Here is a 25053-nt window from a genome sequence, read left to right on the forward strand (position 1 = left end):
AGATATTATCTAACCTTGTTAAGCAATGTGCTCTGATTATTTAACCTTTGGGTGATTTAGTGGTCTGCCATCGGGATAATAAAGAGCACAGGGATGCCCATCATAAAAATGTCCTGGACTAAATTGAGGAGCGGGAGGTGGTGGCAGAGGGGTCATTAATCCTGATATAGTAGGCTGGCCTCATTGTCAGGTGGTTTTATAAGACATCAAGACAGCCCCACCGTAACCCATCTAAAACACTGCCTCCTACAGTTGGTGGAAGTCAGGAACAGAGAAGTCCTCTGAGGGGTTCCTTCTTCGCATACAACTTCTAAGAGAAACTTCAGCGAAGAGCTGTTGAAGAGAGAAAAAAGAGGTTCTCAAAAGCAGACACGTAAGTAGAGATAGATGGCATCTCTGTTTATTAATGCCCACACAGATTCACACAGCTGCCGCCTACACCAAGACTATCTCAGTCATCATGTGTAAGGACTGCTGTATTGTCTGCATCAGAAAGAATCCCTCGTAGGATCAGACTCTACAAGGTCCCCCCTACCTGTTCATCAGGTGATTGTTTAAAATAAAGAGGCTAAGCAGCAGTTCAATATAGTTTCCCTTGGTTACATTATGAGATATGGAGAAAGTCAGGGTGGGCAAAGCCTCTGGCATAGTGCCTCTGGCATAGCTTTTTTGCGTGTTCAGACCCATAAACCTCCCCCCTAAATAAATTCACACTTGACTCAAATTCTTGTTTTGGTTTTTGGCAGAATTTAGGCCACAACTTTATTGATTACAGCAAGTGAATGGTTGCATAGGCTCTGGTTTGACCCTGCCATGCAGGTAGCGCTGACCCAGGGTTCCAGCATAGGTCAGCCAAGGGTGAACACCTGGATAAGCGGAAAGCTGGGAACAGGCTATCTCCGCCACCCAAATGTCCCCCTGGACTCCGGCACAGGCACAACCCCCTCTCAGGGGTTGACCAAACCATTGAGTCCCTGGATTCCTTTAACAGAATACGCTTCTCCCATCCCTATCACCTGAACCAGAGCCTATCTGCAACATTACAAGTTGTGACAATTTGCTACGCGGCAGGTGAACCCAAATGGCAGCAGCCAATGAGCCAAGTGGGGAAAATTCCTGCCGTGCCCCTGTCCCAACGACAGACGACACACGACGGCATAGCAAGGTCAAGCACAAAGCCCTAAAAGTAGGGAGAGGTGGGTGGGTGTTCCAAATGCACACGCCGAAAGAGGAAGCTCTGGGTCACGTGCATGGGCATAAATAGGTCCCTCGAACCGTTTGGACTGCATCCCATTGGCCAGATTGCACCCAGCTTCGAGGGACCTACCAGTCGGGTGTTGTGGCTGACCAATCGTACCCACCCACAACACAGGGTGTTGGTTTTCCAGGTCTCACCGCAATATGTGCCCTCTTTAAGAGAGGACCCGATTTGTCAATATATAACATAAATTACTGTGCTCTGGTACATTGGACCACCGAGCTTATTGGAAATGTGGTAGCTATATAGACTCAAGCATTAGAATATTTCAGGCAGTTGATTTCTACAGGCTTAATAAAACAAAAACCACAAACACCATACCACTGGACCACCTCCCAGAGAATGCATTACACAATTTGCAATAGGCTGACTTTCTGTAACACAGTTTAAAAACCTACCATACCATTTAAGGATAATCATACATGCACACTTCAAAAACTCCCTCAGTATCTTTAATGGAAGAGATAGGTTATATAAAATGTGGACTTATGCTTTTTGATGAATCAGATGAGTCAGAAATTTTGAAAAAGCTGATAGATCAGTGTAAAATGCTGGGGGCGGGAGGCCATTCCTATAACAGTGCCAGAATCTATTGTGTATGGGGGACATTCTTCAGGCAGGAGACACATTTGACCTGTTATCATTTGTGTCTAACAAAAGGATTTTGGCTTGAGTGAAACTTGCTTCCATGTAAAATTTGTGGAAGAAACGGATGAACTTGCCTATTTTTGCAGCAGTTGAATGTCTTCTAATGTCAATAATGTGTCTGATAGCCAGCCCACAAGGGATCCAGGCCTAGGTGGACAATTATGGACAATCATTATCACTAGGACATTTCTAACATGAAGTTTTCTTCATGGTCTGGCAGAAGCCCTTTTATGCTTGCATGAATTTGCAGACTGCTCCACTAATAGAGATAAGGTGTCTACCAGCTTAGCAAAATACAGTAAATGTGATCTTTAGGGTCTGGAAAGTACATATGTACTGAAACGTCGGGTTGCCATATTTCAAAAAGTGCAGAACAACAAACCCCTGTGTTGCAAACTTAACACAACAAACAATGCAAGCAACACGATGACCAGTATACTAGATAGCACTGCAATTCTTATTGCATAATATACATAATTTAGTACAACAAAAACAAAATGTGTACACTTGTAAATTCTCTAATATATTTGAAATCAAATGAACACACGTCTGTTAATCTTTGAAAGTCCGTAGAAGTATAATAAGTCTATAGTTGAAAAAGTAATAGATGCTATCCTGTGGGCTAAGCGGTAAAACTTTTTAGGGGTTCATGGTGCCAAAGTAGTAAGCGAATAACAACGTAGGACAGTGATCCCGGATAATCTGACTGTTTCGCTGGAATCTTCTTCAGCACAACCCATAGATTAGAAAAATGCACAAGGAGCAGTGGTCATAAGGATTTTCTTAGGAAATTACAGTAAATGAGATCTTTAGGGTCTGGAAAGTACAGACGTACCGAAACCTCGGGTTGCCATATTTCAAAAAGTGAACATTGTTGAGCTTTTTTTTGGCAAAAAAAAAAAAAAAAGTTTTGCCCAGAGTTGTTGAGGTTTTTCCGCCGACCTGGGTTACCATATAGAGATCAGCCATGAGCTCAGGTATTTTCAAGATATGTATAAGTATCTGCTTCCCCCGATGTTTGGCACGCAGGCTTTGTGATCTTATTCACCCCGTGTCTTGATTGAAGCACCTCTCAGTGAACTGAATACCCTTTCTGCCCAGTGTCTCCTCAATTGGCTTTAACAGGGTAGGCAGTGCTGGAGACCCTTTTGGGGGGGTCAATCATTTGTACAATTAACTGGAGAAAACCAATGGTCTGCTGCCTCCTTGTATCAAGCCCTGTATAGGAAAGCTGTTTACTGTGTGATGGTTCATTATGTTTTTATATTTGCTGGAAGCCACCCAGAATTGCTGAGGCGGGGTACACATAATAAAATTATTATTATTAGTATTATTGTTGTCGTTGTGGCAGGCTGGCATGGCGAAAAGGGTTGCTGTCATCGGAGCTGGGGCCAGTGGCCTAACCGCTATTAAATGCTGCTTGGATGAAGGTCTCCAGCCAACATGTTTTGAAAGAAGTGAAGACATTGGTGGGCTGTGGAGGTTCCAGGTATGTCAAAGTCTGGCTTTGTTGTTTCTTTACAAGCATAGGTGGCACCGGGGTGCAAAGATCCGCCCAGCGCCCCCAAATGTTCATTTTAGCTCCTGCCGCTGCCTCCTCCCGAGTACTAATAAATGCTACTTTCACGGAAGGAAGACTGGGGGTGTGGGGTGAAGGAAGAAAAAGAAGAGAAGGAGAGTTTGGATTTGATATCCCACTTTATCACTACCTGAAGGAGTCTCAAAGCGGCTAACATTCTCCTTTTCCCTTCCTCCCCCACAACAAACACTCTGTGAGGTGAGTGGGGCTGAGAGACTTCAGAGGAGTGTGACCCAGCAGCTGCATGTGGAGGAGCAGGGAATCGAACCCGCTTCACCAGATTACGAGTCCACTGCTCTTAACCACTACACCACACTGGCTCTCGAGGGAGGGAGATGCTGCCTTATGGAGGGAAGACTGGGGGTGTGGGGTGAGGGAGGGAAGGAGGCTTGGGAGGCAAGCTGCATGCCTGCCAGCCATATACAGTGGTGCCCCGCAAGACGAATGCCTCGCAAGACGGAAAACCCGCTAGACGAAAGGGTTTTCTGTTTTGGAGGTGCTTCGCAAAACAAATTTCCTATGGGCTTGCTTCGCAAGACGAAAATGTCTTGCGAGTTCCTGCGGGTTTTTTTCCCTCCCCCCCTTTTTCTAAGCCGCTAAGCCGCTTATCAGCTGATCCGCTAAGCCGCTTAACAGCTGATCCGCTAAGCCGCTAAGCCACTTATCAGCTGATCTGCTAAGCCCCTAAGCCGCTAATAGCGCTAATCCGCTAAGCCGTCAATGGGCTTGCTTCGCAAGACGAAAAAACCGCAAGACGAAGAGACTCGTGGAACGGATTCTTTTCGTCTTGCGAGGCACCACTGTAGTTTGCAGGGCGCAGCTGGCGTGCGTGCAGGGAAAGCGTAGGCCGCTCACAAAGCTGCGCAGTTCCCCCCACTCACTGGAGTGCCCCTGAGAGGCTGGTGCCCTGGCGCAATGAACCACTAAGCCCTATGGGAAAGACGGCTCTGTTTACAAGGGAATAGCAAAATGTCCATGTGCAAACAGCAATAGTGCCCCTTGCGTCAGGATCAGCATCCAGCAAAGAGAATGGTGTTTTGTTTCTGCTTTGTCCACCTGTATCTGCTTAAAGAATATGTGGGGGAAGAAAAAGAGGCTGGGAGATCAAAGTTATATTTGGGTGGGGGAGGGATTGCTAATCCTGGGAAGATCCTATAAAAACCTTTGTATATCTGAGCACAACATCCTCTGTCAGCAGCAGCAGTAAGCCATGGGTGGTTGAAAGGAATTTTCATTTAGCTGGGGACAAATCACAGGTGAGATATCTGACTGGCTATTCTTGGGAAGAGGTTGTGATTGCAAGTGATACAGTGGTGCCCCGCAAGACGAATGCCTCGCAAGACGAAAAACCCGCTAGACGAAAGGGTTTTCCGTTTTGGAGGCGCTTCGCAAAATGAATTTCCCTATGGGCTTGCTTCACAAGACGAAATGTCTTGCGAGTTTCCCCGACTTTTCCCCCCTTTCCCCCCTTTTTTCTAAGCCGCTAAGCCGCTTATCTGCTTATCCGCTAAGCTGATAAGCCGCTAAAAGCCGCTAAAAGCCGCTAATCCGCTAATAGCGCTAATCCGCTAAGCCGTCAATGGGCTTGCTTCGCAAGACGAAAAAACCGCTAGACGAAGAGAATCGCGGAACGGATTCTTTTCGTCTTGCGAGGCACCACTGTATTTCAGATTTAGAACAGGCCAAAATCAAAATGGCTGAAAGATTCAAACAGTCAATGCTAAAAAATGCTTTGCATTCTGAAACAGAAGTTTCTCAAAGTGTGAATCACAGGATAATAGTTTGCAGATTCTGAATATTTGTTTTGATGAAGCCAGTAAGATATAGAACAACGATATACACATTGCTAAGCTCCTAGTTTAAGAAAAGCTGCACGTTTTCCCAGGGCCTTGAAAATGAGCTACTTTCATTCTTTAAGTTTCACTATGGGTCTCTGGTCAAAAATGGTTTTTGAAGCACTATGGAAACCTGGCAAAATGTGCTAGATCAGAAACCATAGCCTGGAGCCATGATAATAATAATAATAATAATAATAATAATAATAATAATAATAATAATTTTATTTATATCCCTTCCTCCCCAGCCAAAGCCGGGCTCAGAGCGGCTAACAACAGTAAAAATAACACAGTTTACATAAAATCACCATCAATTAATTGAAATACATTCTAAAAATCAGTTCATTTAAAAATCAAATTAATGGCAACCATCGGGCTAGAGTTCTATGCAGATTACAGAAGGAGGGGTCAGACTGTGCCTTCAGGTACTAAGTACCTGAAAAAAAAACCACACATTATCTATGTTCAGCTTTAGAAGCCCTGTTCTTAATTCTGCAATTTCCTTCAGGAGCACGATATTGGGGGCCAGGCCAGCATTTATAAATCTCTAACCATCAATACCTCAAAGGAGATGATGAGCTACAGTGACTTCCCTATCCCTGCTGAGTACCCAAACTACATGCACCATAGCAAAGTGATGGAGTACTTCAGGATGTATGCAGAACACTTTGACTTGCTCAGACACATACGGTTCAAGGTAAGAAGCCTAGCCTCATTCTATGGCAGGGGTCAGCAACCCTTTTCAGTCGTGGGCCAGTCCACCGTCCCTCAGACCATGTGGTGGGCCGGACTATATTTTGAAAAAAATATATGAATGAATTCCTATGCCCCACAAATAACCCAGAGATGCATTTTAAATAAAAGGACACATTCTACTCATGCAAAAACACGTTGATTCCAGGACCATTCATGTGCTGAATTCCTATGCTCCACAAATAACCCAGAGATGCATTTTAAATAAAAGGACACCTTCTACTCATGTAAAAACACGTTGATTCCAGGACAATTCATGTGCTGAATTCCTATGCCCCACAAATAACCCAGAGATGCATTTTAAATAAAAGGACACATTCTACTCATGTAAAAACACGTTGATTCCAGGACAATTCATGTGCTGGATTGAGAAGGCAATTGGGCTGTATCCAGCCCCTGGGCCTTAGATTGCCTACCCCTGTTCTCTCCCCCCCCCTCTCTCTCTTAAAATACCTTTTACTGAATGATTTCATGTTACAAAAAAACATTACAACCATACTACCACTAAATATAATTAAGAAATAAAATTACATACATCAATATAGTTTGATATTTGTTATTTACCGTCTTATTTCCTCCCAAACATTCCATACAAAAACACACATATGTACACACACACACACACACACACACAATAATAATGAAAGTAAATATTTTCCCCCTTTTATCTTATAAAATCTTTTCTTCACCTTTGACTTCCTGTCAAGTCCCTTTGCATATATTTTATCTTACAATCAAATGTACACAAAACAATAAACCTTTCTATATAAATTTTCCAATACATTCTGAAAACATAATAAATGCTTAATTGTTGTCCACCTCCTTTTAGTTCCTTTATCACTCGAATGCTAGCACCGAGTCAAAACTATTATTGTATTTTTGCTTTGAGTTTCCTGTGAGTTTGCTAGTCAACTGAGCCATCTCCACCAATTCCTGTAATTTGATTTGCCAATCTGTTATTTTTGGAGCCTCGTGATCTTTGCCTACCTGTTGTCTGGCTACCAAGGCAGCACCAAGCATGATCACAGTAGGGATGGTGGAAAACAGCTGGGAATGGAAAACAGAAGTACCGTAGATTCTCCTGCCGTGCCTCCCACTTCCTTTCCTTTAAATGGTTTTAAACTCAAATGATGCTTTTAATAAGGTTTTTTATTTAATTGTGGGTGAGTGCGTATCCTTTGAGTGTTTTAAAACTGTTTTCATGTTATGAGCTGCCTTGGGGTAAAGGCAAGATATAAACAAGCACACAAATAAAAGGCCACAAAGGCAACTTTCAACATGTTTGAAGGGAAATTTGTAAACACCCCCCCCCCCAACAAATTTTATACTCTAAAGAGGCACAAAGTTACAAGGCTTTAAAAAGACAGCCTCTGATATAATAAGCTAAAAGCACATTTGGAATGGTTGGGTTGGGGGGCATTTTGACACCCCACCACAACCGTGATATTTGCGTGTCGAGGTCCCCAGGTCCACCCCAATAACTCACACATCACACAGAAATTTTTGTTTAAGATTTTTGGCATAATTTTGGCCACAACTTTATTAAAATACAAATTTGTGAGTGGTTGCATAGGCATTGGTTGCGACTATCTGCCCCCACCATGGGGGACAGACTGATTCCGCACGATGAAACCAGCCAATTCCGCACGATGCGAAAGTCAGAATGGGGGAATACACTTGGGGGTTACGCGGAGCAGGGAACCTGCCCTCACCCCAAATGCAACCAGGAGCTCATTGCTATGACCCGAGCCCCCTTGACAGAGTGGACAAGCAATAGTTAGCTCCCAATTCCTTTAACGGAATCCCTTGCAGCAGCAGCAATAGAGGGGCAGGCACAGCCAATCCATGCCCCTCAACCAACCAAACCATAAACCAATGCCTAACCGCAAACCTTACAAGTTGTGACGATTTGCTACGCAGTAGGCAAAAACCAAATGGCCCCAGCCAATCAGCCAGATGGATAAAATTCCTACCAGGCCCCCGCTCCAAAGCAGACGACCCCATGACAGGCATAGCAAGGTCAAAGCAAACAACCCTATTCTAGGGAGGGAGGGACGGGCAATCCAATGCACGGGCAAAAAGAGGAAGCCCTAGCCTCGTGCAAGGAGTTTTACTATTTCTGGCTGTCAGTCAATAAATGGCAACATTAACTTCTTCCCAACAACAAGGGAAGCCCCAATCGCATCAGTGGCCAACAATCAATTAGCCCGCCCCCCAACTTTGGAGTGTCCTGGCGGCCCCCACTGCAACACGTGCTCTCCATGAAGGAGAACACGCTTTTATTATATATGTTTTATGATTTCATTATGTATAATATGGGACACGGGTGGTGCTGTGGGTTAAACCACAGAGCCTAGGGCTTGCTGATCAGAAGGTCAGCGGTTCGAATCCCCACGACGGGGTGAGCTCCCGTCAGCTGTTTGAAAGCACATCAAAGTGCAAATAGATAAATAGGTACAGCTCTGGTGGGAAGGTAAACGGCGTTTCCGTGCGCTGCTCTGGTTTGCCAGAAGCGGCTTAGTCATGCTGGACACATGACCCAGAAGCTGTACGCCGGCTCCCTTGGCCAATAAAGCGAGATGAGCGCCGGAACCCCAGAGTCGGCCATGACTGGACCTAATGGTCAGGGCTCCCTTTTCCTTTCCCTTTATGTATGATATATTATTGGCCCATCCAGTTCAGCCTTCTCGTCAGCTCTGACTGCTAAGCAGTGCTCCCTCGCAGTTTCCTGCCCTTCCTGGGAGTGCCAAGTATTGCACCGGAGCCTTCTGAATGTGCACAGCAACTACAGTCGTGTTTTGTCAGCTTCCTCTAGTACGGTTCGTACCACATGAGATTGTAGATGAGGCCTCACATGATTTTATGTGGACGTTCAATCTTGTCTCAAATGGTACAGTTTTTATAAGGCTCTCGCACCTTGGAAACTTGCACAATGGCTGTACTTGTTTTCTGTGCGGAGGAGCACGATTTAGCCATCTAAGCTCCCACCTAGAACCTGATCTGGTCTTATCCAAGAACAGGTTTATAACACCTCATTGAGGGGTGGCAGTGGCGGGGGGTGGCCTTTATGTCTAATAATAATAATAATAATAATAATAATAATAATAATAATAATAATAATAATTTATTTATACCCCACCCTCCCCAGCCAAGGCCGGGCTCAGTGACAGTGACAGATATATGTATAAGCTAAACAAGCTATAGCATACGACCCCACTCTCTTGGGGCCCCCAAAAATTTTAAAGGAAAAAAACAACCTGGATGTACATTTCCAAAATATTAGATAAAAAACAAATAAAATAAAACCGACATACAGCAACAGTGTTTTGTGTTGTGTTTCTATATATAGGGTGCCTACATTCTGCATGTGCAAATGGCTTTAGATACCTATTAGTACCTATTAGGTCCATAGCATATATTCAACACAAAAAACAGGGACAATTTGTTGTTGACAAAGGACAGCTGGACATATAAAGGGCCCCATTACCTTCAGTAGCTTAGGGCCTCATCAAACCTAAATCCGGCCCTCATCTCCGTGACCCCCCCCCCCCAGTCTGATACATGTTCCACTTTGCAACCCCACTCACTGGCCTTTGTGAGCATATTTTAATTCATGTGCTTCATTGCTGTGAAATGTGCATATAAAGCCAAACATAAAAACCATTTCCCTTGTCTTTCAAGGCCTGTGTCTGCAGCATAAAGAAACGTCCAGATTTCCCCATTACTGGCCAATGGGAGGTTGTAAGTGAAATATATGGGAAGCAGGAATCTGCCATCTTTGATGCTGTCCTGGTCTGCACTGGACACCACATAGATCCTTATTTCCCACTGGATTTGTTTCCTGGTAGGTGGGATTTTCTGATGTGGTCAACTGCTTGAGAATTCTGGGGAACCCGTACGAAAGCAGAATCCCCGTGGCAGGAGTATGGTTCACCCCGCTATTCTTTTTAGGGTATTTGGGTGTCTTAGAATATTTATAACATAGTAACATCGACAATATTTATTCATGGATAATATGGACAATATTTATTCATGGATCACTGCCTTGCCGTGGCGAAGGGGCTTGAAGAACTCAGAGAAGCTATGAACTATGCCGAGCAGGGCACCCCAGATGAACAGGTCATAGTGGAGAGTTTTGACCAAACGTGATCCACCTGGAGGAGGAACCGGCAAGCCACTCCAGTATCCCTGCCAAGAAAACTCCATGGACAAAGACAACAGGCATATAAAAGTTATGACGCTGGAAGATGAGCCCCTCAGGTCGGAAGGCGTCCAACATGCTACTGGGGAAGAGCGGAGGGCAAGTACAAGTAGATCCAGAGCTGATGAAGCAGCTGGGCCAAAGCCGAAAGGACGCTCAGTTGCGGATATGCCTGGAAGCGAAAGGAAAGTCCAATGCTGTAAAGAAAAATATTGCATAGGAACCTGGAATGTAAGAACCATGACGAGATGGTTGGATAGTGTTTTTGAGGTTACCAGCATGAGTCTGACCAAGCTGCGGGGGGCAGTGGAGGACAGGAGTGCCTGGCGTTCTCTGGTCCATGGGGTCACGAAGAGTCGGACACGACTAAACGACTAAACAACAACAACAACAACATCGACAACCTCAAATATTTAAGGCACTATGTGTGGGAATACAGGTTAAAATATAATTTAAAATGCTGCCTCATTTTAATAGTGGCCCATAGATCAAAACCATAAGGGGAGGGAAACATAAGGCTGAGTCCAAACCAAAGGCCAGGCAGAACAGCTCTGTCTTGCAGGCCCTACGGAAAGATGTCAAGTCCCGCAGGGCCCTAGTCCCTTGTGACAGAGCATTCTACCAAGTTGGGGCCAGTACTGAAAAGGCCCTGGCCCTAGTTGAGACCAATCTAACCTTGTGACTTGGGACCTTCAAGGTGTTGTCATTTGTGGATTTTAATGTCCTCCGTGGGGCATACCAGGAGAGGTGGTCTAGTAGGTACGTGGGTCCTAGGCTGCATATTTATTATTATTATTATCTCTGCTTGGAGGAAGAGCATTTCCTCCCTGGGCCGATGTCAGACTTGACAATCCTTGCTAGGGGCACAGATAACTCTGTGAAACCTGTACAGATGTTTAAGTTTGAGGCTTCCCCCTGACAGTGGAAGCAACAAGGATACAGCTTGCTCAGCATCATGCAAAATGGCTTATTTCTCCTTTTCACAGGTGTTGAGAAGTTTAAGGGGAAAATTATGCACAGCCGAGAATATAAGCATCCTGAAAAATTCCGGGACCAGCGAATCCTCGTGATAGGCTTGGGAAATTCTGGAGCAGACATCTCCGTGGACCTCAGCCATGTCACTAAGCAGGTACTGCTCACTTAAGAAAAAAACAAATAAATCATTTGCCTTATATTCTCATAAATATCTTTCTGCGGCACCTTTCTCAAGCTTTGGGCCCTGTAAGGTAAAGGTAAAGGTACCCCTGCCCGTACGGGCCAGTCTTGACAGACTCTGGGGTTGTGCGCCCATCTCACTTAAGAGGCCAGGGGCCAGCGCTGTCCGGAGACACTTCCGGGTCACGTGGCCAGCGTGACATCGCTGCTCTGGCGAGCCAGAGCCGCACACGGAAACGCCGTTTACCTTCCCGCTGGTAAGCGGTCCCTATTTATCTACTTGCACCCGGAGGTGCTTTCGAACTGCTAGGTTGGCAGGCGCTGGGACCGAGCAGCGGGAGCGCACCCCGCCGCAGGGATTCGAACCGCCGACCTTTCAATCGGCAAGTCCTAGGCGCTGAGGCTTTAACCCACAGCGCCACCTGCGTCCCATTTGGGCCCTGTAGTGCCACTGAAACCAAGAGAAGTGAGCTCCTGCTAGCGACACTTAACTGCTTAATTCTGCAAGTGTTTATTTGTGAGAAAGTCTCACTTAACTCAATGGGACTTGATGCCTCAGAATCTTTTTCCTAAATACAGTGGTGCCTCGCAAGACGAAAATAATCCGTTCCGCGAGTCTCTTCGTCTAGCGGTTTTTTCGTCTTGCGAAGCAAGCCCATTGACGGCTTAGCGGATTAGCGCTATTAGCGGCTTAGCGGCTCTTAGCGGCTTAGTGGCTCTTAGCGGCTTAGCGGCTAAGCGGCTATTAGCAGGTTAGCGGCTTAGAAAAAGGGGGGGGGGAAAGGGGGAAAAAACCGCAGGAACTCGCAAGACGTTTTCGTCTTGCGAAGCAAGCCCATAGGGAAATTCGTCTTGCAAAGCGCCTCGAAAAACGGAAAACCCTTTCATCTAGCGGGTTTTTCGTCTTGCGAGGCATTCGTCTTGCGGGGCACCACTGTATGCAATTTAAAAACAAAACACAAGGCAATTCATGGGTGACTTTGAAGTTGAGCAATGGACCCACAGAGGGTGGGATTGCTTAGCTCTTGGAGCCCCTACAAAATCCTACCAATTTTTCACCCACAGGGGAAAATATACTGGAGTTCTCCCTGTAGGATAATATTCCAAAATGGTTTCCCCCACCTGCCGTGTATCAAAGGATAGTGTGTCAAACCCCTACAAGGACACTGCCAGCACATTCTAATATATGTGTCGGTTATGCCTGAACATGTGGACATGTGATTCCATTACACTTGGCTCTCAGCAGGCATCTGTGGTGGGTTTTTCTTCCTTAACCTGCCCCTGTCTCCTCCGGATAGATCTTTCTGAGCACCAGAACTGGCACCTGGGTGGTGAATCGTGTCTCCGATGATGGGTACCCCTTAGACGTGGTTCATTTTACACGCTTCAAAAACCTCCTTCGCAATATGCTTCCTTGCACTCTGGTGAACCTGTGGGGAGAGAAGAAGCTGAACGCGAGGTTTAATCATGAGAACTATGGTATAAAACCCCAGCACAGGTAAGGCAAGAGACCTTTTTGAGAGCCAGTGTGGTGTAGTGGTTAAGAGTGGTAGACTCGTAATCTGGTGAACCGGGTTCGCTTCCCCGCTCCTCCACATGCAGCTGCTGGGTGACCTTGGGCCAGTCACACTTCTCTGAAGTCTCTCAGCCCCACTCACCTCACAGAGTGTTTGTTGTGGGGGAGGAAGGGAAAGGAGAATGTTAGCCGCTTTGAGACTCCTTCGGGTAGTGATAAAGCGGGATATCAAATCCAAACTCTTCTTCTTCTTCTTCTTTAATCTCGGAGAATTGTGAAGGGTGGGGAATTCTGCCTTTCTTTGCTGTTTTTCGCATTTCTTCTTTTTCTTGTGAATATTCAAGGAACCATCTGCATTCTTTTATTAAAAGTTTGTTATCTTGATTTCTTATTTTTCCTATAAGTTTAGCCATTTCTGCATATTCCATAAGTTTTTATATCCATTCTTCTTTCGCTGGGACGTCTTCTTCTTTCCATTTTTGGGCAAGTAACATTCTTGCCACTGTAGTTGCATACATGAATAAATTTCGACACAGTTTGGGTAGTTCTATGCCTATAATTCCCAAAAGGAAAGCTTCTGGTTTTTTGTTTTTTTTTTACAAACATTATTTTAAACATCTTTTTCAATTCATTATATATCATTTCCCAGTTAAGCTTTAACCTTACAACAAGACCACCACATATGGTCAAAAAGAACCTTCTTTCTCTTTACACTTCCAACACTTATTTGATATTGATTTATACATTTTTGCCATTTATTCGGTGTTAGGTACCACCGATATAACATTTTCATATAATTTTCTCTTAGACCATAACATGCTGTAAATTTTATATCCATATTCCACTATCGTTCCCATGCTTCCATATCTAGATTATAACCAATAACTATTGTCCAGTGTATCATTGAGGATTTTACTTGCTCATCCTTTATCTCCCATTCCAATAATATTTTATACATTTTAGACAGGACTTTTACATTACTTTCCAACAGATCTCTCTTCAGTTGGGATATTTGTTCCCCAAACCCTTGTATCCTGTCTTTCTTAAATACTTCATTCAAATGATTATACTGTATCCATGTTGTTAATTTTCCTGATAAGTCCTTAAATTATTTTAATGGATACTCTCCTTCCTCTTGGTTTAATAAATTTCTTTAAGCTGTCCACCCTTCTATCAGATTCTTTTTCTTTACCGCTATAGCTTCCAATGGACGCGGGTGGCATTGTGGGTTAAACCACAGAGCCTAGGATTTGCCAATCGGAAGGTCGGTGGTTCGAATCCCCGCGACGACGGGGTGAGCTCCCGTTGCTTGGTCCCTGCTCCTGCCAACCTAGCAGTTCGAAAGCACGTCAAAGTGCAAGTAGATAAATAGGTACCTCTCTGGCGGGAAGGTAAATGGCGTTTCCGTGCGCTGCTCTGGTTCGCCAGAAGTGGCTTAGTCATGCTGGCCACATGACCCAGAAGCTGTCTGCGGACAAACGCCGGCTCCCTCGGCCTATAGAGCGAGATGAGCATGCAACCCCAGAGTCAGTCACGTCTGGACCTAATGGTCAGGGGTCCCTTTACCTTTATAGCTTCCAACGGTGAGAGCCAAATGGATGGGGCTGAATCAACCAGCTCCCCTCTCTTATTCCTCCTCTCCCACATCACTGCCTGACCTCCCACCACCTCCATTCTCAGAGTCCCCTTATCCTTCGACACAACCTGCCTTTCCCGCCCCATCCTGGCCGGCACCACAGGGAACATGCAGCCAGTCTCTCTGGCCTCACTTGTAATAATCTCCTCTCCATTCTTCTTTCTGTCCACGTGCATGAAAATATATACCGTATTTTTCACTCTATAAGACGCACCGGACCACAAGACGCACCTAATTTTTGGAGGAGGATAACAAGAAAAAAAATATTCTGAATCTCAGAAGCCAGAACAGCAAGAGGGATCGCTGCGCAGTGAAAGCAGCAATCCCTCCTGCTGTTCTGGCTTCTGGGATAGCTGCGCAGCTTGCATTCGCTCCATAAGACGCACACACATTTCTCCTTACTTTTTAGGAGGGAAAAAGTGAGTCTTATAGAGCAAAAAATACGGTATGTATCCATACTGTCTGGCTTCAAGGAATTCAATCCCTCCTACGGTGGCAGCCAAGAAGCAGATAACAATAAGAGTTCTTACCAAGTCTTTATTCAATAGTCACAGAGAGAGAACACAGAAAAGCCATCTCTCTTAGATAATGTCGTTGCTCCGAGTACAGTCCCACCCCCTCCGTCTCTCCTATTATACATCATCTCTGTGTCGGCTGACCTGTGCTTTCTGCCTCTGAGCTTTCTGTTCTACTACCCTCAGTGCACACCAGGTCCTGGGAGGGGGGTGGTTAGGAATGCTTTCTAAAGACACTGAGTCTGTTAGCTGTATCTCCCCTGGTGCTTCTTCTTCCTGCTGCTCCTCTCCCAATATTTCCTAGCTTCTCCCCTCTGCAGCCTCTTAACTATGACCTTCTGCAAACCACTGTTCTAAATCTATACTGTCCTCCTCTTCTTGGGAAGATTCAGGAAGGGGGGTGGTCCCCACCATTCCTCCTCAGTCCAGTCCCTGACACATACACACAGAGAAGCAAAGGCTTCTCCCTTTTTGTTCGTAAAGAGCCATGCACACTGGAGGGTGACAGACAACCAAGGAATAAATCTTAATAAACTACTGCAAGCACAGAACAACCCACCCAGAGGTTGCAGCACTTCAAGGTCTCTTTCCTTCTTTGCTCCGTAGGTTCCTCAGTAGGTATCCGATTGCAGCTGACGACCTTCCGAACGCCATAATTTCTGGCAGGGTGCTCATGAAGCCAAACGTGAAGGAGTTCACTGAGAGAGGAGTGATATTTGAAGATGGCAGCAGAGAGGAAGACATTGACGTGGTGATCTTTGCCACAGGATACAACTACTCATTTGCCTTTGTTGAGGAGGGAGTCATCCAGACAAGGGACAATTGGATCCCGCTATATAAGTTTGTCTTCCCACCACAGCTAGAAAAGCCCACACTGGCAATCATTGGCCTCCTTCAACCTTTGGGAGCCATCATGCCAATAGCTGAACTCCAAGCTCGCTGGGCCACGAGAATCTTCAAGGGTAAGGAAGAGAGGAATACACTGGGGATTCCCGAGCTACTGCTCTGCTAAGGTCTCCAGCTTGGGCTCTGTTCTGTATAATGAACTCCCTGATCCATGCTGGAACAACAAAGAATTATGGGTGGATTCTCATGGGTGTGAAAAGGTGGCTTCTAATCCAACCATGTGTTTGCATAGCTGTGTCTGGGAGAGGACTGAGTTATGAGAGAGGTTGCAGTAGGCAAGGAGACCAGGGCTTGAACCAGAGTTTTACCCGAGAGAACAGGAAGAAATGAGCAGCTTTTTGCATTCTTGGTCAGGAGAAAGAGAGCTGCGAAACAATTGGGCAGCCGATCCTTTATTTGAAATGCTTAACTGGTACCCAGCCAGATGGGTGGGGTATAAGTAAATAAATAAACAAACAAATAAATATATTATTAATATTATTATTATTACCTATGTGTGTGTTGTTTTTCAGGCTTGCTCAAGTTGCCTTCAGAGGATGAAATGATGGCTGACATTACCGAGAAAGCCAAGTATAATGAGAAACGGTAGGTTGTGCCATCTTTCCATACTTACAGTGAAGGATGTTGATTTCTCCTGGGACTTCAGCATGCTAAATTTCATGGTCTTGGAAGCTTGTGTCTCATTTCTAGCTTTGTAGAGTGTCAGGAAATGACATCGGAGACAGAAGTGTGAGGAAAGCATTGTATAATGTTTGGATTAGATATAAAGATCTGCTGGAAAGTAAAACCCCTAGGTGGGTGTCACCAATGGAAGCTAGGGAAGTAAAAAAGCTTAATATGGACTCTAAATGGCCAAAATATCATGAAATTTTAGAATATGATGGGGAAAGGGTGAAACTTCAGAGTTACGAGAAACTAAAGCCTAAGGTTCGAGATTGGTTGCATTATCATCAGATAAATGAGACATTTAAACAGGACAGAAAAATAGGATTTCAGAAAGAGAAGTCAAAACTAGAAACAGAACTGTTGGAACCCAATACTAAGAACTTATCAAAAATGTATAACTTGCTGTTGAAATGGAATACACAGGATGAAATGGTGAAATCAGTTATGATTAAATGGGCACAAGATATCGGTCATGATATTATGTTTGCTGACTGGGAACAGTTATGGACCACCGGTATCAAATTTACTGCATGTAATGCTTTAAAAGAAAATATTATGAAAATGATCTATCGGTGGTACATGACCCCAGTCAAGCTTGCAAAAATTTACCATTTGCCTAATAATAAATGTTGGAAATGTAATGAGACTGAAGGCACCTTCTACCATCTTTGGTGGACCTGCCCAAGGGTTAAAGCTTTCTGGGAAATGATCTATAATGAAATTAAGAAGGTCCTTAAGTGGACTTTTCCTAAGAAACCAGAGGCTTTCCTTTTGGGCATGGTTGGCCAAGTGGTGTTAAAGAAGGATAGGATTTTTTTTATGTACGCCACTACAGCAGCAAGAATTCTACTGGCAAAGTATTGGAAGACGCAAGAACTACCTACTCTGGAAGAATGGCAAACAAAGGTGATTGACTTTATGGGACTGGCCGAGATGACGGGCAGAATCCGTGACCAGGGGAAAGAGACAGTGGAAGAGGACTGGAAGAAATTTAAAATATATCTTAAGAACAATTGTAAAATTGATGAATGTTAAGATGTCAGGGGGTAAGAGGTAAAGAAATTGCAGCAGTAATCAAAAAAAACTAAATGAACTCTTATGAAAGGGAATTAAGATAATGGACCTAAGGGTTGCTAAAGAATCAATAAACAAGGATGCAGGGATGGGGAGGTATGGGGAAGTCAAAAGAAAGAAGGGTATGAAACGATCAGTTGGAAATTCTGTTGATTTGTGTTGCTTTTGTTATCTGCTTGAAAAAAGAATAAAAATTATTATTATATAAAAAAAAAAAGGAAATGACATCGGAGACAGAAGTGGAGGCAGGGCTCCCAAGCGATGCCGGAGAAGGGCCAAGCAGGGAGAGAGGGAACTCATCGGCTGGGGAAGGAAATCAGCGTAACACCAGGGATAAAGGGGGGCGGTTGGGGGAATCGGAGAGGGGTCTCCAGGACTCTTCGCTGGAGACCAGCGGGGAGAGCACAGGTCCTCCTCTGTCCACACCCACCCTGCGCAGAAGACTTCCGCGCAGGGAAAGTAGGCATAGACTTGGCGTCAAAGAGCTTCTGTGCTGGAAGAAGTTTAAGAAATGCCCACTGACGGATTCTGCTAGCGACTGAACAGCCACGAAGTGAAGGCTGTCCAGTCAGGAAAGGTTTAACCAGGCTACCTAGCCAGGAGTGGTGGCAACTTACGCACGAACAACCCCTATACATCCATTACATAGAGTGTTCTTCAAATGTGTAGTTTGCCAGAGCTTCCCAATAGTTCATGTCGTTTTTCACCTCTACATTGCTGGTACATGCACATTGATAAAATGTGGCAGAAAAGCAATATTTGTGCCAGTGTACAAGCTTTTCCCCTGCAGGATTCCCCCAGTGTTTGAATAGGGTGGCAAGTGTGTGACCTTTGACCACCAATTTGGGAAGACTAGTAACCCTTGAGCAATAGGATGTGGGGCAGAGGAACAGTTTGGGGCTAGTTTCCTGTAATGGGATAAAGGGGCTGCTTGTGCGTAAGCGCTAAAACGCTCACCGTTTTGTAGTTAGTTTTAAACTCTCCCTCTCCGCGCAGCCATAAGTGCGTGACTGCCTTAATCGCTGGCAGAATCCGTCAGTGGGCGTTTCCTGAATTTCTTCCAGCATAAAAGTTCTTTGACAGAAAGTCTCCTCCTTGATTCCCTGCGCGACAGCTTTCTGCGCAGAGTGGGCGTTCCAAGAGGAGGTCCTGAGCTCTCACCACTGGTCTCGCTTGAAGCGTCTCTGAGCCTCATCTCTGACTCTGTCTCCTCTGCCTCCCCTCCTGCTTCAGCGGAAACTCTCCCTCTCCCCCTGCTGGTTCCCTCCTCCGCATCCGAGGGTCTCCCAGCATCAGAGAGCCTCTCCACCACCCTAAGCTCCGATGGCAGTTCCCTGACATTTCCCCTTTCAACTAGGAGTCAGGGAAGCAGAAAGAGCAGTGAGTTGACTGAGGCTGAAGCATCCTTCCAGTCCACAGTTGCTCTTTGGTGACCTGATGCAAAAACTAAAAACTATATATATACACCGGCCCATAGGACGCACCTCGTTTTTTGGGGGGAGGGAAATGAATAAAAAATTAATTATTCCCCCCCCCAGCCGTGCTTCCCCAGCTTCTTTCACCTAAAGAAGACTGCAGGGATGCGCGTGGCACTGTGGGTTAAACCACAGAGCCTAGGACTTGCCAATCAGAAGGTCGGCGGTTCAAATCCCCATGACTGGGTGAGCTCCCGTTGCTCAGTCCCGTCTCCTGCCAACCTAGCAGTTCGAAAGCACGCCAGTGCAAGTAGATAAATACCGTATTTTTTGCTCTATAAGACTCACCTTTTCCCTCCTAAAAAGTAAGGGGAAATGTGTGTGCGTCTTATGGAGCGAATGCAGGCTGCACAGCTATCCCAGAAGCCAGAACAGCAAGAGGGATTGCTGCTTCCACTGCACAGAGATCCCTCTTGCTGTTCTGGCTTCTGAGATTCAGAATATTTTTTTTCTTGTTTTCCTCCTCCAAAAACTAGGTGCGTCTTATGGTCTGGTGCGTCTTATAGAGTGAAAAATACGGTACCAACTTTGTTGCCTGCTAAGATGTGGAGCCTCTGCCCAGCCTGGATATTTGTAAACAAAGCAAATATCCACAAGAGATGATAAGTCTCCAATGCTCTCCCATCCACAGGAAAGGGAACCCTGCAGTTCTGTCCTGAAGCCTCTCGCAGGAGTAGGGAGTGTGTTGCCACTGGAAATGATGAGTCTTGCTCCCTGGGATTAAAAGCAGCCAAATGCACCAAACTTGGCAAAGGGGAGAGGGTGTGGCTGTAGGGAGACCAAGCTGGAGCCGCATTTAAGGCAGGGGTCAGCAAATTTTTCAACAGGGGGCCAGACCACTGTCCCTCAGACCTTGTCGGGGGCCAGACTATATTTTTTTTTGGGGGGGGATAAACGAATTCCTATGCCCCACAAATAACCCAGAGATGCATTTTTTTTAAATGATATTTATTATAATTTCAAAAAATACACAAAAACCAAAAGATAACAAAGCAAAAAAAGAAAAAGAAAAAAGAAAAAAAAAACCTTCAACATTTAGAATCCTAATTTTCAATAACCTTCTTCCGCGACTTCTCCTCGCCTCCCCTTCTTGTATTCCACGTCCAAATATTTATTCAACAAGTTCTTGTCCCTAATTTTTAACCCTAGTTTGTTATTATACTTAATTCAATTTATATATCAAGTTTTAACTTATATACATTAATCATTATGCTTAAAAACTTTTGCTAAGGTCGATCCAATTTCCCTTACACGAATTCCCCTATGAGAAAACAAAAAGGCAAAAACAGTAAAAAGAATCAAAATATGTTTGTACACCCTTCGGATTCCCAAACCCCTCCCTCCCTTTCCCGGTTTCAATCCCTAAACCATTGTCCATTAGTCCATCTTGTATCAGCCTGGATTCCTCACATCAGAGGCTCTTAATTCCCTCTCAGCTCCTATCTGCCGGGTTTTTTTGATAGTCCTTTGCATTAACCACCAGATCTCGGAAGGGCTCTGTCCCAAAAATGTCCATGTTTCTTCCAGCCGGGCCTCCATATTTAAAGGTGGAACTCAAAGCTTGTTTCTTAATCCCTTTAGGTCCAAATGTCCCAAAATCTTCAGATCTCCACAAAGGGAGATCTTTCCATTCCTCCTTCTTCAGTTCAAAACAAATTTTCATCATCCAAACCTTTTTTTCTTTTATATCCATGTTGACAGGCCTCCGGCTCTCCTTTGCCTCCTGTACCATTTCAGCCCCTCCTTCCTGCTGCTCATTTTCAACAAATATCTCTTTCTCCACTTCCTCAAATTTCTCAAGTTTCTTTTGTTGTTCAGCTGCCTGGACTGTAGACAAAACATAACTTTGCTCTACCAATTTTCTCACGAGAAAGACAACCTCATCCAAATCGGCTAATATCTTCCGGCCAATTTCCATTCTTGTAGTGTCCCTGAACCCCCTCTAGAGGGATTCTGGTTATTAAGTATTCCTTTACACTTCCAGCCCAACAGTCCAGTTAACTTGTTTCAATTCTTCTTTATTTTCAACAATTTATTGCTATGTTGTAGCAAATGTAGCCAGCAAAAACATCAGAAATAAAGTTCTCTATTTTCTCCCACTTTGACAGCTAGTTTGACAGCTGTCAAAGTCTTCTGCGTCTCCTCCACAGGCTCCTCTCGCGGATCGCTCCCGGGTTTTTTTGGGGGGGGACTTTAGCTCTCAAAGTTAGCTCTTATCCTCCAGCACAATTACTTATACAGTCAATCCGTGTAATTAATAATTTAATCTAATAAAAATGAGATAGTCTTTCGACCTTAATTATTTAATCCTTGCTTCAGATTGTTTACAAGGCAGGGGAAACGGACTTCCTTTTTGCATCTCCCCGCTCGTACCGAATCCAAAAGAGTTTTTAGTCCAATATCCAAGTTTCCAAATTACTCACGGGTTGTTCAAATTTAGTCCAGATTTTCAAAAGAAGAAGTCAGCGCTCTCGGTCGAATGGCTTGCGGCTTCACTCGGCAGGGGAAGCACCGCACCGCTCCCCATCCCCCGCTCCGCAGCCTTTAAAAAGGCTCCTTCGCGGGTCGGGGGGCGCAAACGGTGCCCGCCGAGTCACCAGGTCCACGGGCTTCCGTGCCCGTGGTTTTTGAGGGTCCCCGCATCACCGGCGCGGCAGGACCCAACCCCTGTGGAGCAGATTCCCTCCGGAGCTCGGAGGGAATCCGCCATTCGGCTATGGCACCAACCCGGAAGTCCAGAGATGCATTTTGAATAAAAGGACACATTCTACTCATGTAAAAACATGCTGAATCCCAGACCATCCGCGGGCTGGATTTAGAAGGCGATTGGGCCGGATCTGGCCTCCGGGCCTTAGTTTGCCTACCCATGGTTTAAGGCAGCCTTTCTCAACCTGTTGGTCCCCAGATGTTGTTGAACTACAACTCCCATCATCCCTAGCTAGCAAGGCCAGAGCTCAGGGATGATGGGAGTTGTAGTCCAACAACATCTGGGGACCCACAGGTTGAGAACCGCTGGTTTAACGTCTCCTTAAAGGTAAAGGGTAATGGGACCCCTGACAATTAGGTCCAGTCGTGGCCGACTCTGGGTTGCGGCGCTCATCTTGCTTTATTGGCCAAGGGAGCTGGCGTACAGCTTCCGGGTCATGTGGTCAGCACGACTAAGTCGCTTCTGGCAAACCAGAGCAGCGCACGGAAACGCCGTTTACCTTCCTGCCAGAGCGGTACCTATTTATCTACTTGCACTTTGACATGCTTTTGAACTGCTAGGTTGGCAGGAGCAGGGACCGAGCAACGGGAGCTCACCCTGTCACGGGGATTCGAACCGCCAACCTTCTGATTGGCAAGCCCAGGGGTCTAACTAATGCCTTCCAATTCCCCCCTCTCTCCTTAGATATGTGCCAAGCCAGCACACCATGCTGCAGGTGCAGTATGTTGATCACATGGACGAACTGGCCTCCCTGTCGGGAGTGAAGCCCAACCTGCTGCGTCTCATCCTGACGGACCCAAAGCTGGCCTGGGAGGTGTTCTTTGGGCCCTGCTCTCCGGCGCAGTTCCGTCTGATGGGGCCTGGGAAGTGGGAGGGGGCCAGAAACGCCATCCTGACCCAGAAGGAGAGGATCGTCAAGGCCACCAAGACCCGAGGCCTGCAGAGCTGCGTGGGCACCAGTCTGCCTTCGACGCCTTGTTTCTTCATCAAAGTGCTTGGCTGTTTTGCCATCTTTGTCATCCTAATAGCTTACCTGTAGATTGGAGCCAGAGGGGAACCCATTTCCTTGTACCTGCACACCCTTGTAGCTGGCAAACATCTAGGATGCTGGGAAGAACAGGTGTGGCTTTAAAGAGAGCAGAATCTGTTACACGTTAACTCTAGCTTGTTCCGCAGCAAATAGATCGTGCAATGAATTCCTCCCCCAAAGCCTTCTCCCTTACACTAGTCTGCTTGTTAACATTCACACAACCAAGGGGACTCTGTCCTCACAGGCTTATTCAGGATAATACTTGCTATTCTTTTTTGCTTTTGTTCTTTTTTTTAAATAATACATTTTATTAGTTTTCAATTACAGTCCAGTCATAGCCTCATTATAACAATACCCATTTACTAATGCCAATCGTTCAAATACCAAATTATATAATTTAGATAAGGTGACCCCCCGCATGCTAGAATTGATGGTTTGATGATTTTCTTTATTCCAAAATCTTATTAATTTTAATTACATTCCGGTCATAATAATACAGCGGTGCCCCGCAAGACGAATGCCTCGCAAGACGGAAAACTCGCTAGACGAAAGAGTTTTCCGTTTTGGAGGTGCTTCGCAAAACGAATTTCCTATGGGCTTGCTTTGCAAGACGAAAATGTCTTGCAAGTTCCTGCGGGTTTTTTTCCCTCCCCCCCCTTTTCTAAGCCGCTTATCCGCTTATCTGCTAAGCCGATAAGCCGCTAAAAGCCGCTAAACCGCTAATAGCGCTAATCCACTAAGCCGTCAATGGGCTTGCTTCGCAAGACGAAAAAACCGCTAGACGAAGAGACTCGCGGAACGGATTCTTTTCGTCTTGCGAGGCACCACTGTAATCCCTTATACAACAACTGCAATATTAATAACTTCTATTCGTGCTGACACATTAAATGATTTATAAAACTACAAGTTTTATAATCCTTGTTCTTCCTGTGTGTGGCAGTTATTCTGTCCATGGTGTTTCTTCCTGTCCATGTAAAATGTTACGTATGCCTTTTCCTGGTTGTTGCTGTTATCCATCATGCCTTGGGCGGAGCTGATATCCCATTGTGGTTCCAGAAATTTCTCCCTCACTCTGTCCCGTGCTTCGTTATTTTGCAACTTTCACAACAGCTGCAAAAGTCACTCTGTCCTAATAAATAACATTTTTTCATCATTTTCCCTCTCACCCTGGCTCTCTCAGTGTGTTCAGCACCCTAATCTGAGGACTCTCACATTCAAAAGTTCCAGAGGAAATCAAACCCTGTTATGATGGAAGATAATAAACTTGTATGAGTTCTATGAACATCCCCCATCTTTTCCTGCACAGATCAGGCTTTTGAACTCCTGAGAAGTGAGTTTTTGAAATTACAGAGCAATAGCCACGTTAATATTTTATTCATGCAGCTGTCAGTCTACAACAGCTTATAACACAATAAATCTGTCCAACTTTTAAGATGCCACAAGGCCCTGGGCAACTCTAGCAGCTTAAGCTTCTGTGAGATGGGGAAAGTCAAAACTGGATGCTTGTTGAATTTCTAAGAAATAAAACGTAAAATATGCTGAGCTAATCACAGTGACTGTTTACTGAAGTGCATGAAATGAAACATTTTCGGTAAGATATCAAGCAGGGATGGGCAACCTTTTAGGGCATGGATAGGCAAACTAAGGGATGCGGGTGGTGCTGTGGGTTAAACCACAGAGCCTAGGACTTGCTGATCAGAAGGTCGGCAATTCGAATCCCTGTGATGGGGTGAGCTCCTGTTGTTCGGTCCCTGCTCCTGCCAACCTAGCAGTTCGAAAGCACATCAAAATGCAAGTAGATAAATAGGTACCGCTCCGGCGGAAAGGTAAATGGCGTTTCCGTGCGCTGCTCTCGTTCACCAGAAGCGGCTTAGTCATGCTGGCCACATGACCCGAAAGCTGTACGCCGGCTCCCTCGGCCAGTAAAGCGAGATGAGCGCCTTACCTTTACCTTTACATGGGACCAGATTCAGCTTGCTAGTCCTGCTTAGCAGAAGCCCACACAAAGACTTCTGCTAGAGCAGTGCCATCTCTCCCCACTTTCTGCCCCCCCCCCCCGTGGCCCAAAATGACTTGGTGTGTGTGTGAGGAGAATCCCA

At 45.3% G+C, this 25053-nt stretch overlaps 1 protein-coding gene and 1 long non-coding RNA gene across 2 annotated transcripts in view; one reads left to right on the top strand and one right to left on the bottom strand.

The window, feature by feature from the left end:
* On the top strand, positions 1-23311 carry LOC307218733 (flavin-containing monooxygenase 5-like). Its single transcript, XM_079981515.1, has 9 exons — positions 1-373; positions 3258-3395; positions 5829-6017; positions 9755-9917; positions 11261-11403; positions 12728-12927; positions 15703-16058; positions 16515-16587; positions 22609-23311. The coding sequence occupies exons 2-9, from the start codon at positions 3264-3266 to the stop codon at positions 22961-22963; spliced, it is 1611 nt and encodes a 536-aa protein (XP_079837641.1). The 5' UTR covers positions 1-373; positions 3258-3263; the 3' UTR covers positions 22964-23311.
* Positions 1-25053, bottom strand: part of LOC307218895 — a 158056-nt gene that overhangs the window by 18657 nt on the left and 114346 nt on the right. The window lies entirely within an intron of this gene.

The sequence above is a fragment of the Podarcis cretensis genome, assembly GCF_951804945.1.
Source record: "Podarcis cretensis genome assembly, chromosome: 6".
Taxonomy (NCBI): Eukaryota; Metazoa; Chordata; class Lepidosauria; order Squamata; family Lacertidae; genus Podarcis; species Podarcis cretensis.